This window comes from Pipra filicauda, unplaced genomic scaffold, assembly GCF_003945595.2.
Source record: "Pipra filicauda isolate LSUMZ 115617 unplaced genomic scaffold, ASM394559v2 scaffold125_size2111803_pilon, whole genome shotgun sequence".
In the NCBI taxonomy this organism is placed as follows: domain Eukaryota; kingdom Metazoa; phylum Chordata; class Aves; order Passeriformes; family Pipridae; genus Pipra; species Pipra filicauda.
In genome coordinates this window covers 278,314-296,049 of record NW_024103718.1, presented here as the reverse complement: position 1 = coordinate 296,049, position 17,736 = coordinate 278,314, and the positions used below count along the sequence as shown (strand labels likewise).

The following is a 17,736-nucleotide window of genomic DNA, read 5'->3' as shown; positions in this document are numbered from 1 at the left end:
ACAAGGATGAGGTGACCCTCTCTAGTCAGTTTTTCACAATTTCTAAATTACACATGAAGGAAGGGTATGGCAGCCCAGCTCCCTCTGCTACTCGTCACTCTGAGACCATGTCTCTGTGAGGACAGGGACTGTGCTGCACTAATGCTATAGCTCACAGGTTAGGAGAAAATAACCTCAGAGTAGCTAGCCACCAGATAGCTTTATTGCTAGTACCAGCAACACCTGAGGAGAAAGATGGACAACTGCCTTGCATTCTCCCACTTTTCAGCTGTGCTGTTTTCACACACTATGCAAATTTGGGCTGCCAAACCCGACTGCAAGCACAGAATAGGAGCTACTTAAATTCCCACTACTCCAGCACACTAAAGAAATTAGACTTTTCCCAAGTAGTGCAACAAAAAGAGCTGTATTTATCATGGAGCTACAGTTCCCTGCCCATCATGCCTTCAACAGCTGTAGTGAGTGAGGTGGTTTCTGATGGACAGCCCAGACGCCGTAATCTGAATCCCACCATCCCACTGCTTATTCAGTGCCGATAGCTGATGTTACCCTCATCTCACTTGCTGGCTCGCTTTTTTTTTAACGTTTTGACAGTAGTCTTTAAAAGGAAGGATTTAAGTTAAACTCTTTTCAATAACGCAAATGTGTTTTTTGCAATTAAAGCCACACAATTAGCAATGACAAGCTCAGGTCAGCAGAACACAGATTATGCTGTTCAAATGCTCTGCCACTCAGTGCCTCCAGCAAAAAGCTGCAGGAAAGGAGAAAAGAAAAAAAAAATCTCACACATATTATTTAACAACTTGTGCTCTGATGCACACCACCACTTGTGGATTTGTGGAGGGAGGTTCATTTATTTATTTACTTAAAATCCCTTAGGCTCTGGCCTCCTTCTCCACTGGTTGTATTCCTTTCAGACAACAAGAATTATTCCTCATGGCAAGAAGGCTGGTAACATTTAGAATTAACATCTCAAAAATAAATATTAAACAAATTTTAAAAGTCTTAAAATCCTTGACTTAAAAATGTTTCCCTTCATTCTTCACCAAAAAAAAGTGTTTGCTTAAGATCTTCCTCATTCAGTCACTTGTATTGCCTAGACAAAGAAAGCAGATTCCTCTGTCCATGTGATGACATACTGATTAATTTTAATTGAATACTGTTCTTTTTATTTAAAGTATGTAAACAGTGTGTGTGTGCATGTATAAATCACAAAACCAGAAAACTAAGTGTAAAAGCTAAAAGAATTTCTAATTTCTAATCAGTACTTAGTTTTGTTTCCTCTGAAATGTCTTTGTTTCATTAATAGTAACATTGGCACCTGCAGATCTTTAATATTAACATGATGACTCCCTTCTCCCTGTAGACAGACAGAAGCAACCATATATTTTAAATCCAAAAGTGGTATCATAGCAAAATGTAAGCAAAGAAATCACTTTACCAGCACGATCGACAACTGTCACCTAGTAGATGCAATGTTGCTTTTGGACTTCAGATCTTGATCCCATTTCTGCACAATCTCTCAAGAAAATCTGTAGTGCCACATACATGTTTATGGCATCACTGAACTGACAACAGTACTTTAAAATTAGTATGCAAAATCTGATTCAAATATTCCTACGTCTGCAATCACTTCCTTGCTTTCAATGGTTATGAGAGATAAGGGCCCTGACCTTAGAAATAACATATGCTACAATGTGGTAGAATTTCATATAAAGCTGAGTTCAAGTCAGTATTTAAATGTAACTTTAAAACACTATATTTGTATTTGTTTCCAGCTCAGTGTAAGGTAAGAATCACTGGAAATCCCCAGGACAACAACAGCATGTTCCCTTGCCCTTCTGTATGGCAAGTTTATTCCTTCTGCAGAACAAGATTACCACATGAGACTGGGAATGCCCAGCATAGGATTCCCAATTCATGTGTATATTCATGTGTCTTTGAAATTCTTAAAAAAGAAAAAGGGGAGGGAAATTATATATCATTCCTGTGTCCCTTTTTTTTTAGTAATATTTTCATTACTTCAGGGCAGAAAATCAACAGTCTACTCCTGCTAGCACTAACTAACTATATACGTATGTATACATATATATATATATACACTTATGTATATTTACGTGCACATATACATACACAGAATTTCCTCCCTCGTCCCTATCCTCCCCCCCTCAAGGCATTTGGGGTACAAATACAAGCTATTTCTTGAGTTTCAGCTGTGTACTTGTACCAGGCTGAAAATTTTCCTCTTAAAGCCAGTTTAGTCTTTATAATTCAAATGAAAAACAGCACACATCCTTCAGCACACTTTATTCTACAGGTGATGTTAAAAAAAAAAGAAAGAAGTCAAACCCTGTGACCTGTAGTTTCAGTTACACCAAGGAGAAATTTCTGTGGAATATGTAATGAAAATGCAGATATATAGATCACATTTCTTACCGTGTCCCCAGGCTTGACAGAAACTGCCACCACTGTTCCAGGCATAGGAGATCTCAAAATGCTGGAGGTGTCCTCTTCTGCTTTCTCTGGCATGTACTTGCTCAGCTCCGCAGCAACCTTCGTCAGTATTTGTAATTTGTACTAAAGAATAGGAAGAGGAATGTTTTAGAAAACTGCACCTTGGTGAATTCCAGTCATAATCTGCACTATTTTATGTCATGTTTTTATGTAATGCATCTGTTATCTGTTCTTCACAGGGGTGTCTAAAAAACACTGTTTGAAATCTTTATTCAGTTTCATTTTCAGGATGTAGAAGGAAAAATATGCAACCCAAATCTGTGGCAACGTGCACATAACAGGAAAGAATCAGATACAGTAAAGAGATGTCATACTCATTTTAAAATTAGGGGTAGAGAGAGAAGATGTAAATTTAAAACTAGAAGTGCCCTTATGCTTGCTGCACCTCATCTTTGGTGAATAAGGAATATTGAGGGATTTGTTTCCACTGCAGTACTGAATTGCAAATTGACCTTTTGGGAAAGTCTGCCAGACTTTAAACAACAGGACTGATCTTAAACATTATGTTTACTTTTTAAACATTTCTTTTGACCACGTATTTAGTGTTTGAAGTTAATAACTTGCTCAGATTTTACAATTAAAACCTATTAAACAATTTCAATTCTGTTCTTTCAGATGATGAAACAGTGTTGTATTGAATATTCTTCATCTGTAATAAAAACTGTTTAGCAGCTGTTACCTACCTTGAGAAAAAATGTTTTCTCTAAGTTTTTTTTACAGCAATTAGAAATTGAAGAGAATATGATGACCCTGAAGTGTCTAAGAGTATCTCTTTAAACAAAGCTTTCTGAAAACATATAAATGTTGCCTAAACTGATTTCAGCTCCAGGCTTTTAGTTTTTAAAAACTGTCAACTATTTTAATCACTGAGACAGTTGCTTGCCCTCAGACAGACGGTCTTCACGTTTGTCCCAGGGCACCTGAAAGGGATTGCAAAGAGCCAGTAGATGGCAGCAGGTCTCTGCGTGACACTCCTGCCTCGCCAAGGCCAACCCAGAGAAGACCAGCACCGCACTTCATCAATAATTTAAACAAAGGTTTTAATAATAAGCATCGGATGAACTGCATTTACAATTCAAATGTGTATTTTGCCGATGTAAAGTTCAACACCTTGCTTGGAACAGTATGTTTTCCTCCAAAACAATTAGCTATTGTTTTATTAACAATAACATGTCTTTACTTTTCATTTTTACATGGACAGAAAAAATCCGATATCCTTATGGTGAAGGTAAAGGGGAACTCTACCTTCTGCTTCTGTAGAGAGCAGAACAAGGTATTTAGAAATACATGCAAAAGGTGATTAATTCTGCAATGACATCTTTAAAAAGCAGCTTTCAAAGGCAAATTAAAACAACGTAAAGGAGGATTATCATCATCCATGAATGGCATGTGGACACGCAACATTATGTGCGATGAACAGTGCAACCATTCACTTAGAAATACTTACTTTTAATCAGAAATATAAGCAAATGGTTAAACGAACCGATTCCCCCCAACTCACCAAAGTAAGAAATAAAATGCCACAACAATATTCCCTGAAGCCGTAAGGGGCACCCAAAGATCTGAGACCCATTCCCAACCATGTGCCTCGGTTACAATTGATGTGGCTCAGGGAAATCAGCACCATTTTATATGCAAAAAGCAGTTTTAACTCCAAGCCTCCCGCAGGCATCATCATGACAATTAAGACTGTGGCGCTCACATTCTCCAACGCAAAATACAGCTAGTTCTCTCCCAGCTCAAGCAACCGCGTTCAATGTGATGTGCTCACTGCAGCCTGTTTCTTTGGAAGAGGAGTGCGCGTCTGCGTGCACATACAACACACTTTCATGTAGAGGCTGTAGGGAGAGGGGAGGCGATGCCTATAGGAGAATTGGTGACATAAGTTGCAAATAGAATTGCAGCAGTGTGACAAGTCAAATAATAACATCTTATGCATGTTTCTTTACTCTTGAGTGTCTGTTTTGCAATCAAGACATACAAGTGTCTGCCAGTTTCTGAAGGATATGATCCTTAAGTGAAATTACTGTGCAAATAAAAGCTTTTTACTCCTATTAAAATTCATCTGAGTCATAAGTGGCAAGGAAAAAAAGCTTGCAGAGTGTATTCTGCTGTCAATCTAATAAACATTCTGTTCAGAGGGACTATTTATCAAAGATAAATTGTACTTAAAAGTCCTTCATTAAATCTATGGGGGGGAATATAATTACACCAAATTGCACAGTTTCAGTATCCACGGTTAGTGTCTTCTTTGTACTCAGAGTTTGAAAATAAATAAAAAAAAAATTTAAAAAAAGGAGAGGAAAAAAAAAGAAAAAAGGAAGAACACAGAAATAAGATTTGTGGACTGTATTATTGCCTCTTGCAAGAGACTATTTTGATATGATTTCAAAGGACTAGGTGTATATGCCATTTAGTTTTTGGAGCCACATACAACACTTCCAAGCTGCCCAATTTCAAATTTAAACTTGAAGAGAAAGCCAGACCTTCATCTAGGTTACAGTATTTCACAGGGGCTGAAATACAGAATTCCCTATGCACTCCACCACGTACAGCAGTGGGGGAAAAACCACATTCCTCGGCATGCTGCACTTTAAAGCTCAGTTCTCCACACCAAGCTAAAATATCCCTACCAAACATTGTTTTTACTATCTTTATAATTTTCATATCTTTTAGATTCCTTTCTCTGCAGGACTCCTGCTTTACTTGGAGTGAGATGTAAGAGTCAGTACTCTCAAAGCTTTAAAACGCAGGTCTTTGTTATTGATGAGCTGTTCCTTTTCCTTTTGTATTTGTTTATTGTTCTTTAGTCTGTTTGGGGGATAAGCAAGTTACTGTAATCAAAAAGTAAAAAATAACAACAGTAAACTTCTGGGGAAAGGCCTTTTTTGGCACGGTTGGTTTACAAATGACCTTTCAGAAAATAAAAAGACAAAGTCGAAAAGAAAGGTTCCTTCTTTAAGATTACCTTTGATGTATTTCGGCTGTTTGGCTGGCCCACACTAAATACCTGCATAAGCATCCCTCTGTGACTGCTGTTACTTATCCCTGGGGATGAGTTGTGGAGTGGGGTGCAGGGCGCTGTTCACCTAACCAGGGTACAGCCTGAAGCTGGGGAGAGCCACAGGACTCTGGAAGATCACGCCAAACAATGCCTGCCAGTGCTGCCACAACAAAGACGATTAAGAATAAAGCACATTTTTTCATTACATGATGAACACGCTGCTATGCCTTTGATTTAGTGAGGACAATGCCGAACATAGGAAGCAGAAGTTTTGATATGCTACTAACGAGTGCGGATGAGGTTCAGATTTTTTTCCTTTATCCTCGGGAGGAGGAAGAGATGGGAGAAAGAAGGGGCGTAAATTGGGGAAGGCTGTGAAGTTTGGGTTATAAATAGCGACCAGGAGGTTTTCACTGGCCTACACCAGAAACATTTGTTGGAGTCATAAACAAATTGCAGGTGGACTCTGAGAGCAAGGAAATCTGCTAGCCATCAGGTCTGCCCTGATAAGTAGTTGTCACCAGCCACTGCTCCACTCCACAGGGTTTCAAAGCCTAATTCTGCCAGCCAAAGTCAAGTCAATAAAGCGGTACCAAAAGGAGCCATACAGCTTTTGATGACATAGAAACCAGGTGTTTCTTTTCCACCAGACTGTTGGGGGTCCACAGTCAGGTGACAAAAATTATAGTAGGGAAAACTGATGTTACTTAATAGTTTTCTAAGGGTAACAGTACCCTGTCCTATCTTTCCCACTAAATGAATTGGATGTTTGTGTAATGCAAAACTACCTCTTACAACCAAATGTCCATGACAACAATAAGAACATAAAAGGTGCAAAAACAGCAATGTAAGGGGGTGGGAGGGGAAGTGTATAGCAGGGGTTGGGGGGAGCGGGCGGGAGAAAAATAAGCAAATAGGATGAAAAATTTTACCTTGGGTTTTGTGGAGGTTTTTGTTGATACATACCGCACTGATCCTCCAAGTCACTAGACAAGTAGACTAGCTGCTACAAAAAAGGTCACCAGAGCATATCTGGCCCCATCTGTGCTTAAAAACAAGTTCTGTAGTTTGGTTCCCTTTCCGCCTGCAACTAAACATTGCAAATCTTCACTAAAATGCTCAAAATTGCACTCTGGTACATCTCACACTAGTTTATTAAATATGATCTTCCTTGTACCCTTGAAATTCATGTCTCAGAACCTGTAAATGTTCAAATTCCATTGGAGATTTTATAGAGCAATCACTACCCATATGTTACTTATGACAGTGTTTGGACTGCTGACCAGATGTGGATTTTCAGTATGCTTTACCTAAATGTTCAAGCATGTTTTTCAAATGTCTGTCATTCTTGTGGTCAGAAGGGTGAAAATCTTAGGTAGCTCAGATTTCAGTACAGAAATTGTCTGCTCTGTGTCTTCATTATTTTCACTAGCCTCGCAGTCTCATTTTTGGAACCAGTGAAATGTATTAACAGTGGTCACATAATTTTCCTCTAACATTCCACATCCTGCCTCAAGTTACTTAACTGTTGTCACCTGCACTTGGACGTCATCGACTCACAAGGAGTAGGTTATTCAGTATTCAGTCCAAGCAACATCAAGCAACGTTCCAGTTCTGAACACAATGAGCACGCTGCCTTTTTTATTATCATTATACACTTAACCATCATGACCATACCCTTGCTTAGATTTACACCACAGCACCTAAACAGGAAAACGATGTATTTATTCCATATAATTCGAAGATGTTAGGCACTACTTTCTTTCAGAGTCAAGGGTTCCTTACTCAACGGGGAGATAAATGACATTTTGCAAATCACGGAGGCTTTTTTCCCCGAAGACTGAGTTCTAGAGCTCATTTACTTCCACAGGGTGGTGGGGAGGACTAACATTAACATCTGCGCAAAATAACGGCACTTTTAGTCTGATGGCGGAGCAAACACTCGACACGCTATGGAGACAGCTGTTAAATAATAATAAAAAAAATACCAAAACAGCCACAAAAATCATGAGCCTTTAGTAGCAGCGAAAGGGAAAGAAAAACGAGAGGAGCCTCACCACCACGTAGTACACACTCCAGCAGCAGAAACTTAATTAGACTTGTAATTCAGCCACATTTCCCACTTTCCATTCCTTGTGTGATACATAATTAGCACTCTAGAGAAACCTACCAAGGGTTAAAGTCACGCAAAAATAGCTTCCCTCCGCTTCAGACTGCGGCTGAACGGGCAGAATCGAAAGGGGACAGACGGCAAGCCTGGCGATATCCTCCCTCGGAGCGCGCCGGCGGCCGGGCAGGGCGCGGGGAGCCGGGAGCGGCGCGGAGCGGGCGCGGAGCGGGAGCGGCCGCAGCTGCCGCCGCCGAGCAGCCCGTTAGCATAATGCTTTGACAACTCCATCAGCGCAGTCTCAAGGTAGCTGTCAATCAGGATGCATCATTTAATACAACAGCACACTAAGGATTTTCTCCTACAACCCACATGACAGCGTATCTACAGCTCTATTTATATCAGCGCCCAGTTGTGTTTACAATGCTGTTGTAATTAGAAAAGATGCAACAGGCAGCAATATTATTCAGATTCCCATTTTGCCATGCTGCCGTGTAAAGTGCGATCTTGCTTCACAGAGTCATGCTAAATGACAAAAGCGCTATTTTCTTCAGTCTCTGTGCTCAGACAGCACTTCATTTGCAGCTATCTATAATTAGATTAATGGTGTAGTGCTGTACAAAGCAGGCCCACTTCACATCAGATAGCATATGAATTAGGACAAACACTTATTTCAATTCCAGGCAGAGAAAGCAGTGACTGGGGTATTTAGCATACCCTTTATGGTGGAATGAGATGTTAATTGTGTACCATTACCTCTAAACTGCTTGCTTGTTGTATAAATCACTGTGCTAATTGATGCAGAGATAGAAACGTAGCCACAGGCAAGAAAGCAACGGAATGAGAGCTGAAGACGGTGGATAAAGGATTATCGAGTAAAACCATATGGAGATGAGATTCCTTTGAAACCTGCCCACAAGCAGTACTACTATGAACTACGGGGGAAAAAGTGCTGCACTGATGCTTAAGGGGAAAAAAAAATATATAGTTTATATCATAATTTCAGAACAGAATCCTAAGCAGGGAATCCAAGCCAAGATAGAAAACTGAAGAATAAATATGTGTAATGAGCCTCAACACATGCTTCCAAAAGACAAGTAGCAGGCTGAGCATGCCCTGGGAACAGTCATCACACTGCCCGGATTTTGGGGGCCTGAGTTAAAAAGTAACACTTGCAAACTATCCAAAGCAGATGTTCAGATGTTCCCCTGACACAACCGAGGACTAAAAATGAAGGCATTGCAAACGGGGGGGGAGGGGGGGGGGGGGGGGGGGGGGGGGGGGGGTGTATAAGACGAATAAAACCCAGCCAAACAAAAAAACAACCAAAACATTCAAGTGGCTACTGATAAGTACTAATAAGGAGGAAGAAAGGAGGCAGCTTTACACACCTGTAGTAACAATCACTCACATGCCCGTGCATATACAGGGACAAGAAAACTCCTAAAAATCCTCCTCCACGCACTGCACAAACAAGAGGAGAATCTCTCAGAAGTAACAAGTAGCGGTGTCAGCACCAGGACCACCAAAGCCTGCTTTCTCTCAGATGGGGTTTGTAGTTGGTTGTCATCTAAAACACCACTGCACCCTCAGGGGTGTTCGCAACTGCGCTCCCCAGTGTGAACTCTCTCACCTTAAAAAAACCTAGTTTAACCAAGCCCTCTGACCACACTCCCGACCACACTCCCTAACCACACAGAGTTGCAGCTTCCTCCTCCAACTGGATACATTTTACTCAAGAAACCGGTTGGACCATAATGCTTTTAGAATCCTTCCTCCTCCGATATGCTTGGCTGAAATCGATTAACTGAGTCAAAGTTACTGCAAAGACAGGGAACAAACACACACAAGGAGCCTCCAGCATGCCTACCCCAGGCTTGGTTTCCTAAAAATAGCATTAAAAAAGGAAGATGAAACACAATGCCATCTCAAACGCTACATTCAAGGACAAGCCAACTGGGTGATGTGCTCTTCTTTGAGCTATGCTTCTTCCTCTACAGATACTGCAAATATGTTTGGCATAATTTTTATTCTGCAGAAGAGTGGTTCTAGTATATCTGTGGGAATCAGAGCCACTGCACTCCAAATCTAAATCTCCTCTCTCCCTCTGCCCCCAAATTGTTGTATAAACTTTTTTTCTTAAGTGTCTTTTTTGGAAAACTTGTTTGTACACAGCTAAGACTTAACTTCATACTTTGATCACTAAAAAAATGCCAAGACAAAATGGTAGCAACTCAAATACTACAAAATGTCCTGTTCTAAAAAATACATGTTTCTCTTGCAACATGATACTTAAGAGCAAGTGCTTTCAGTCACAAATTCTAAGAGAGTTTCCAAGAAACACAAGATACCTTCCCCTTGAGTGTTCAAGCCCCACTAATCTAGTGTTTGATACTGCCTTAGCTTAAAAGAGCAAAGAGAATGCATTATATCTGCTAGACACCTCACTGTCCTGTGGTTCATTAAGAAGAGTGACATGCTAGCTTTTCAAACTTTGCTTTTAATTTGCTTTTAGAACTACTTTTTTTTTCCTACTCATGGTAGCTAATTATTACTGGGACAGAAGTGGTTCAAGTGTTGCAGCAGTGTTTATTGATCTCAGCTCCCAAAGAAATACACATAAGAAATATATATGTAGATGTGTATCCACATATATAAGGGGGGGAGAGCTTAGGGGTGGACAGTTACCCATTACAAACAAGCAGTACTAATGTACAAATTACTGCTTGCTGCAAAAATCAAGTGAATAGCAGAAGAGAATCACATATTGTTTGATGAAGTGCTTCAGTTATTCTGAGAGGAACCTTTAGATTATTTCCAACACAATACACATAAGTAAACAGAATGATGTTAAAGATGTCTTGAAATGACAGTAGAATTCAACAGTTTAGATTTTGATCACCAGACATACTAGCCTGTGGATTATCCTCCTTTATCACTGAAGTTTATAACTTCCAGGAAACACTAGCTATACCTGCACAAGCAAAGGGACCTAAGAAATAGAAACAAATGGCAGTAGGAAAAAAATCCCCTGTGTTGACTACTTTGAAGTAACACCTCCCAAGTGTGGCCTAGTCGACATAAATGGGAATGCATTGAGGAAAAGAGCTGTGAAACTGTGTAACAGTCCTGTTCCCAATCATTAATCACCTTTTTTAGACCATTTAAACTTGCCCATTAGAGCCTGCAGCAAAATGCCAACACTCCCATCACTTGCATGTCAGCAGTACTGGTGTTAACAGGAGAAAATATATGGTGTCTATGATTGTGCCCCAGTTCTACAGCATTTGCTACCTTTAATTGAAAGAAGCAGTTAAACACAAGGTAAATCACTCAGTTAGCTAAGCTGTTTAATAACACGTAATTGATAATGTCAGTATGTTACAGTAACATAATGCATCACTTTCATCACTCTTATGCTTCAAATACAGTCAACTTATACTACAAACACTTACTTTTAATCTGCTATTTAATGACAAAACCGAGCAGAACTGCCCTTAGTACACGTGGAACATAGGTAAAACACACACCACTGCCTCGATTCATCTGCAGGTTGGTTAGAAACACTTGCAACTTTGTGAAAATGGTTTAGTTACATCACTAGCAACTTGCTTTTTGTCTCAAAACACCAGAAGCTCCTACTGTAATAATTTGTATTTCTCTGATAAAACCTGTTGAAAAAGCACATGAAAATATCTGCACAAGAAAAAGCAACTATTTGTTTTCTGAAATGTGCCCCAATCCTGCAAGCTTTTTGCCTAACTTTTCACATGTAACCCGGCCTACTGTAGCCATTGGGACTGCTTGTTAGTATAAGGCAAATCACACACCTAAGTGTTTACAAAATCATACCCCTTAAATATGGAATATTATCTAGAATAGGAAAAAATATATCTCATCAGCTATGTACAGTCTGTTTAAACATGATTAACCCCATTATACAATTCTGAGGTTTTTACCATTTATTAATTTAAAAAAAAAGTATTTCTACAAGTATTTAAAATGGACAAGAACATTCTACCTGTTTGCTTTATATAACAATAAAAATGTAACCACTGACAAGAACCATGTAGCAGAGAAAAAGCAGATGGTTGAAAAATGGGATGGGTTTTTGGATTTGTTTTTCAAAAAAGAAAACGTCCTAAAAAAACCACCAACCAATCAAACAAACAAAAACCCACACAAAAGCCAATCAAAACAAAACAAACAAACAGCCAAGCGAACAACTTAAGTTACCACTGTTAGAGGATGCATGCAGGAAAAGAAGGCAATGGGAACAGGCTCAGTGGTAGCAGGCAAGACTAAGTGTGCTGCCACTTGGAACCTATATGTAACTATACCATTACAGTTACCTACATGTAATATGTTTGCCCTGAGGTTTCAGTTGTATCACAGACAACATGGCTAGGAAGGCTCAGTGTTCTGAAAATAAAATATGCTGCCTTATAAGTAGCCACTTGCCCTGCTCCTGTTCTTACCATTGGAAAGCAGCTGTAAGAGGTAGTGGTAATATCCTTACCTATGACTGTGTCTTTAAATCCTTCAGAGAGAAGTCTGGTTGCGCTATCCCAGAGTTCGCCGTCTGAGAAGAGTTACACAGATGTCCCCAACTAAGAAAGGTTGCAATGAACTGCAACGGCCACAGGTGACTACCAACTTGGCTTTACGTCTTGCTAAGATAACTTGTTGGACTAATGGATTCTCACAATCCCAAAAAGCAAGTCCATTGATAATGAATGGCACAAAGCTCACAAAAGCAACCTATAGAATTTGGTTTGACTAGAGACCAAAGTAATGAGTTATAAAAAGGGAAAAGCCAAAGAAGTGTAAAACTATACTACCAATTACATACCAACCCACACCTGAAGGATACTTATTATTTTGCAGCTTGCTTCATTCTGGTTAACTACAAATCTGTAAGCTATACAGTAAGTTTAGTAAGGAAGTACTTTTTGAAAACTACTATCTGATTTGGGGCAAAACACATCCCTCACTAGAAAAAAAACCCAAACAACCTATTGAGTAGAATTCATTTAGAGAAATGTCAAGCAAATGCTACTTCATTTGTAGACATCGATGTTTTTCTGCCTCTGGGTGGCCAGGATGTAATAAATGTTTGACTCCTCTTCCCTTCAAGCGCTGCTTATGGCACTCGCTTCAACTGAGGAAAAAGCACAGAGAGAGGTCTTTCATTCACTCTGAGGCTACCTACAACCACATAGAACATTTAGATAGGTCTTATTTTCCACTGACTGCAAAAATGGTTTTAGTCTGTGTGTTTCATAGGGAGAAAATTGCAGAGCAAACTGCATTCTTTCACAGCTTACAAAGTTTTCTAATGGTTGGGCAAGCACTGCTTAGAGCTTGGTCGGTTAATTTGCCTTGGAGTGCTTCCAAATACTACTTGGTAAGCCACAGCATCTTTCTGTTTTGTTTTGTACAGCAGGTAGCACAATGACATATACAACTGGAGAAAAATGTGTATAGGAGGCCAAGGCCTTTTTATAGACATTTGATTCTTTTTTTTTTATTATTTTAATCCTCTCTGGATTGAAATATGGACTTAGGAAAGTTAACATATGAAGCCTCTTGAACCTGGGCAAGCACAGATGCATTTGTTAAAAATTCAACGCTGTTGAAAATTCAAAACTCAAAGCAGGAGTCTAGCTGGTCATGAGGGAAAGCTGTGAGAAAGGAGTGAGTACATGTATGAGAACTCAAGTCATCTAAGATGGTGCAACTTTACATAAACAGTGTGATAAACTCTTCCATATGCCTTCCAGACAGGCACTCTGCTCTCACACCATGACGACTACACAGCCTAACTACTGCTCTAGGGGGTTTAGTAGCATCACAGACCAGTTTAGAGATAGAGAGGCTTTAAATCCTGGATCCAATCTTGTTCTGGATTTGTTTCTGTCAGTAGTCTCACTGATTTCAGTGAGTTCATGGTATCATCCAAGATAGTTCAGTTAGAACTTTCAATTCAATAAGAACTAAATGAGTTTGTGCACTGCATATTAATACCGACATATCCGCCTGGAAAAAAACTGTGTGTTTGAGAAATTAATCCAGATTGTTCAATGTCCCATCTAATGTGGCCTTGAACACTTTCAGGGATGAGGAATCCACATCTTACTGTCTTCTTCGGGATGGAGTTGTGAAAAACTACAAAACTGTGTTCTATTTTTTCATTCTACAGTTTAAAGAAATCTAGTTTTTATTTGAGATGTAATAAAAATAACATAAAAGACTGATGATAAGATTATGAAAATCCACACAAAATGTATAAATTTTATTATATGTAATAAAACAAGTTTTTAATTATGTTTTTTAATTTTTCTGGATACTAAATCACCATGAAAGTCTCAGCAACAGCACAGCACTGGTATTATACCTGTTTCCTACCATTAAATTTCCAGTGATCATTTCATGGCATTAGAAAGGATATCTACATTAGCAATAGATGCACATTCTCTAACATCTGTAATTCAGAAATACATGCTGTTGCATCTATACTGCTGTTACAAGAAGCACTATTCATGTAGGACTTAAAATTCTCTTTTATGTTACAGACTAGCGCTTTTGTAATTCAAACCTTACATGACCACCTTTGCAAATATCTAAGGGCTACATCCGAAAAGACTTACATACCTAAAGCAGGACACTTAGGCAGAACTGAAGTACCTATAAATCCAAAATGGCAATACAAACCCCTGATCATCTGTCACTTAACACTGAAGGCACTTATATTTTATCTTCCTTCCTGGTTCAAAATACACATTTGGAGTCCTGCTGCTATACTCCTTCAGAACCAAGTAATACAGCTCTTTCCTTCTTCAAGCCCAAATGTGACCCAAAAGTCAGGAAAACGGGGAACCAGTTTTACTCTAGGGACCATTTCTACCTTCTAGCAGCCTTCCAGTACCTAAAGGGTTCACAAGACAGTTAGAGAGGGACTTTATACAAGCACCTCTAGTGATAAGACAAGGGGTGATGGCTTTAAACTGAATGTGGTTAAATTTAAGTAAGACATTAGGAAGAAATTCTTTACTGTGAGGTTGGTGAGACACTGGAACAGGTTGCCCAGAGAAGTTGTGGATTCCTCATCCCTGGAAGTGTTCAAGGCTACATTAGATGGGGCACTGAGCAATCTGGTCTAGTGGAAAGTGTCCCTGCCCATGGAAGGAGGGTTGGAACAAGATGATCCTTAAGGTTCCTTCCAACCCAAACTATTGTAAGATTCTGTGATTAGAAAAATTATGACTCAGATGTCTTAGCCCAAAGCCTTAACATTCACATGAGTCCTGGGAGTCATTTACCAGTGAGCAGCAACATTATTCAGTGGATTTGGGACTGGAGATGAAGTGATAAACATTGCTGTATGCAATACCTCAACATGACAAAGAACTTCCTTACACTGAGGGTGGCAGAGCACTGGAACAGGTTGCCCAGGGAGGTTGTGGAGTCTCCCTCTATTCCAAACTCACCTGGACATGTTCCTGTGTCACCTGCTCTAGGTGACCCTGCCTTGGCAGGGGGGTTGGACTGGATGATCTCCAGAGGTTTCTTCCAACCCTAAGATGCTGCAATTCTGCAAGATACACTTGACAGGTCAGTAGAAGGCAATCACCCAAACTACCATCAGACTAGAGCACCTCAATTAACAACTCATAACCACCACCACCCCACAAAGTTATTAGTGAGCTTTGGCCATTACTTCATAATTGATTTGACCTCTGTCCTCACAGCAATATTTTTAAGTTCTCAGAGTGATTTAGTGTTTATTTTTTTAATTAGACTGAGTTTTTGTGAAGCATTCAGAGCACAGAGTATATGTATCTCTGTATTTAATCTGTTATTGACTCAATTTTTGATGCAACATTGAAAGGATCACGTGAAACTGTTTCAGACAATCCTAATGAAAACAGCGGAGGAGGAAAGCTAGGAATATTTCTTTAAATGCAAATCAAACTCAAAGATAACAGAATTTGAATAAATATTTTATCAGTTCTACTCTTCACTTCACTGAACAATCATTTTTTTAATGCCATGGGAAATATATTTGCAATTCCCATTATAAGATTTCTTTTAGAGATTAATTTTCATAGACTCACAAAACGGTTTGGGTTGGAAGGGACCTTAAAGATCACCTAGTTCGAGCCCCCTGTCATGGGCAGGGATACCTCCCACCAGACCAGGTTGCTCAGATTTTATACATTCTGTCCTATCTTATTATGCATCTAAACTGTGTTTATTCCTCATACCAGCATTTTTCTGAGTGTAATCCAAGAGAATGATTGCTCAGACGACCTACAATAGATCTGGACTATTACATTTGGAGCTACTATTCATTTAGATCCAAAAGCTGTTTTCCAGAGTCACCAGGCTAATTTCTCTGCTGGTTTAAAAGGTGAAATGCAACTTGTAGTGCACTCATTTCAATCACTAGAAAACTTCACTGTGTTTTTCTAACTGTGGTTCCTTGCTTCAAAAAAACAAAAGCACTATTCACAAGAAATTTGAACTCATTCTCAAGTCTGTTGTTAATCACACAGTGAAGTTCTCTACCCCAGGAGAAGATTAGGAATGATCCACCGGCCATAAGGTAAAAACCAGTCAACTGGAAAGAATTTTAGCAGCAATAATATGGTAGGGTAACACATCCATAGTTAGATATCTATTTTCAACATACTTGTTAATCACACTTGGCATAAATAGCAACGAGAGTGAGCCTGGGTATCAATAATTGCATAAACCCGGTGTGGGAACAGGAAAAGGAACTTGGAAAAACGAAGAATGCCACTGAAAAAGGCAAATTCCTGAGTATTGCTGTGTAGAGTAATATGAGGACGAAGAGAAGGAAAGGGTTGTAAGACTGGAAATAACTAGCACTGATTTTAGCCATCACAATGCTCTCACTACTCATATAAGAGTAGGAAGTTCAGAAGAAACATGGAGGTTATCCTGATATTTTAAAGGTTGTCAGTTTGTCTGTCCAATCTGCAAAGAAAAAGAACTGGGAACATCTCATGGTGGGATAAGATCAAAGTCGAACAGATCACTCTTAAAACATTATTTACTAATAAAATTTTAAAGTGAGACACATTGCAAAAAATTTCTTTAAATTTTAAATATATCCAATATGGCTGGAATTTGGCTGACAATGCAATACTGCTCTGGGTGCTAAAGGTGGACTTTCATGAGTAGATGACTAAAACTGCAACACACATGACCAAGCGGGGTAGATATATTGGAAGGACAGACAAGATGCAGCTCAGCAGTTCATACTTCAAAATGGATTCAGTAATTTAAATATTTACAAATCTGACTACAAGGTGCTTAAAAAAGAATGCTGCTGTGTAAGGCAGGCAGTTATGCACTTATGAGTGAGAAACAGGACAAGGAAGGAATAAAACTAGTTATGTGGCTCAAAGGCTAAGGAACTCAGATAGGGACAGGAGAAAACTGCATTCTGGGCTCTGCTCCAGTTGCCCAGTCTGCCTCAGGGAAATGGTTCTGAAAATGGGGACCCAGCTTTGCTTTGCCAGTAGAATGGCTCAAGCACTAGGTTTCTTCCCCTGCCTCTCTAAGACTTGGCAATTACAGCACACTGCAGGGACAGGGCAGATTTTAATTCTGTCATGTGGAAGTCAGCACAGAATCCCTACTTCCAGTTTTCTAGGCAAGCACTCTCAGCAGCAAGGGGAGCTGCAAAAAGTGACCACCTCTACCACTGCTATGAATTTTGATCCATGTGGTCATAGCTGCTAGGCATTGGTTGAACTTAATGCTGCCCACCCACGCTAGATGGTTTTTGAACACTGTTCTCTCAGGAGACTTGAGCTGAGTTATACTCATCACTTTGAGCAGCATAGTGAAGATAAGTGATTTGATATCCACTTCTCCAGAGTAGGGTTGCTGAGAAGATGCAGGTACCTTTAGTTAGACACCTGTGAAAACTATTTTAGGTGTCCTGAGGACACTCAGAAGGTTACTGGATCTTAAGGTTCCTGGATCACTTTCTTAGACTCAGACATATTAAATTGCACTTGAATCTTGCTGTAGGTGCCAAAATAGGCACTTAAGTCCCTCTGGACCTTTAAACCCA

General features: G+C 39.6%; 1 protein-coding gene across 3 annotated transcripts in view; it reads right to left on the bottom strand.

Moving 5' to 3' along the window:
• The window catches only part of LOC113993001 (propionyl-CoA carboxylase alpha chain, mitochondrial), a 211,046-nt gene that overhangs the window by 12,949 nt on the left and 180,361 nt on the right, over positions 1 to 17,736 (bottom strand). For all 3 annotated transcript variants that reach the window (XM_039389393.1, XM_039389398.1, XM_039389403.1), the window contains exon 17: positions 2,437 to 2,577. In XM_039389393.1, the coding sequence (XP_039245327.1) occupies positions 2,437 to 2,577 (141 nt within the window). The remainder of the gene's footprint in view (positions 1 to 2,436; positions 2,578 to 17,736) is intronic.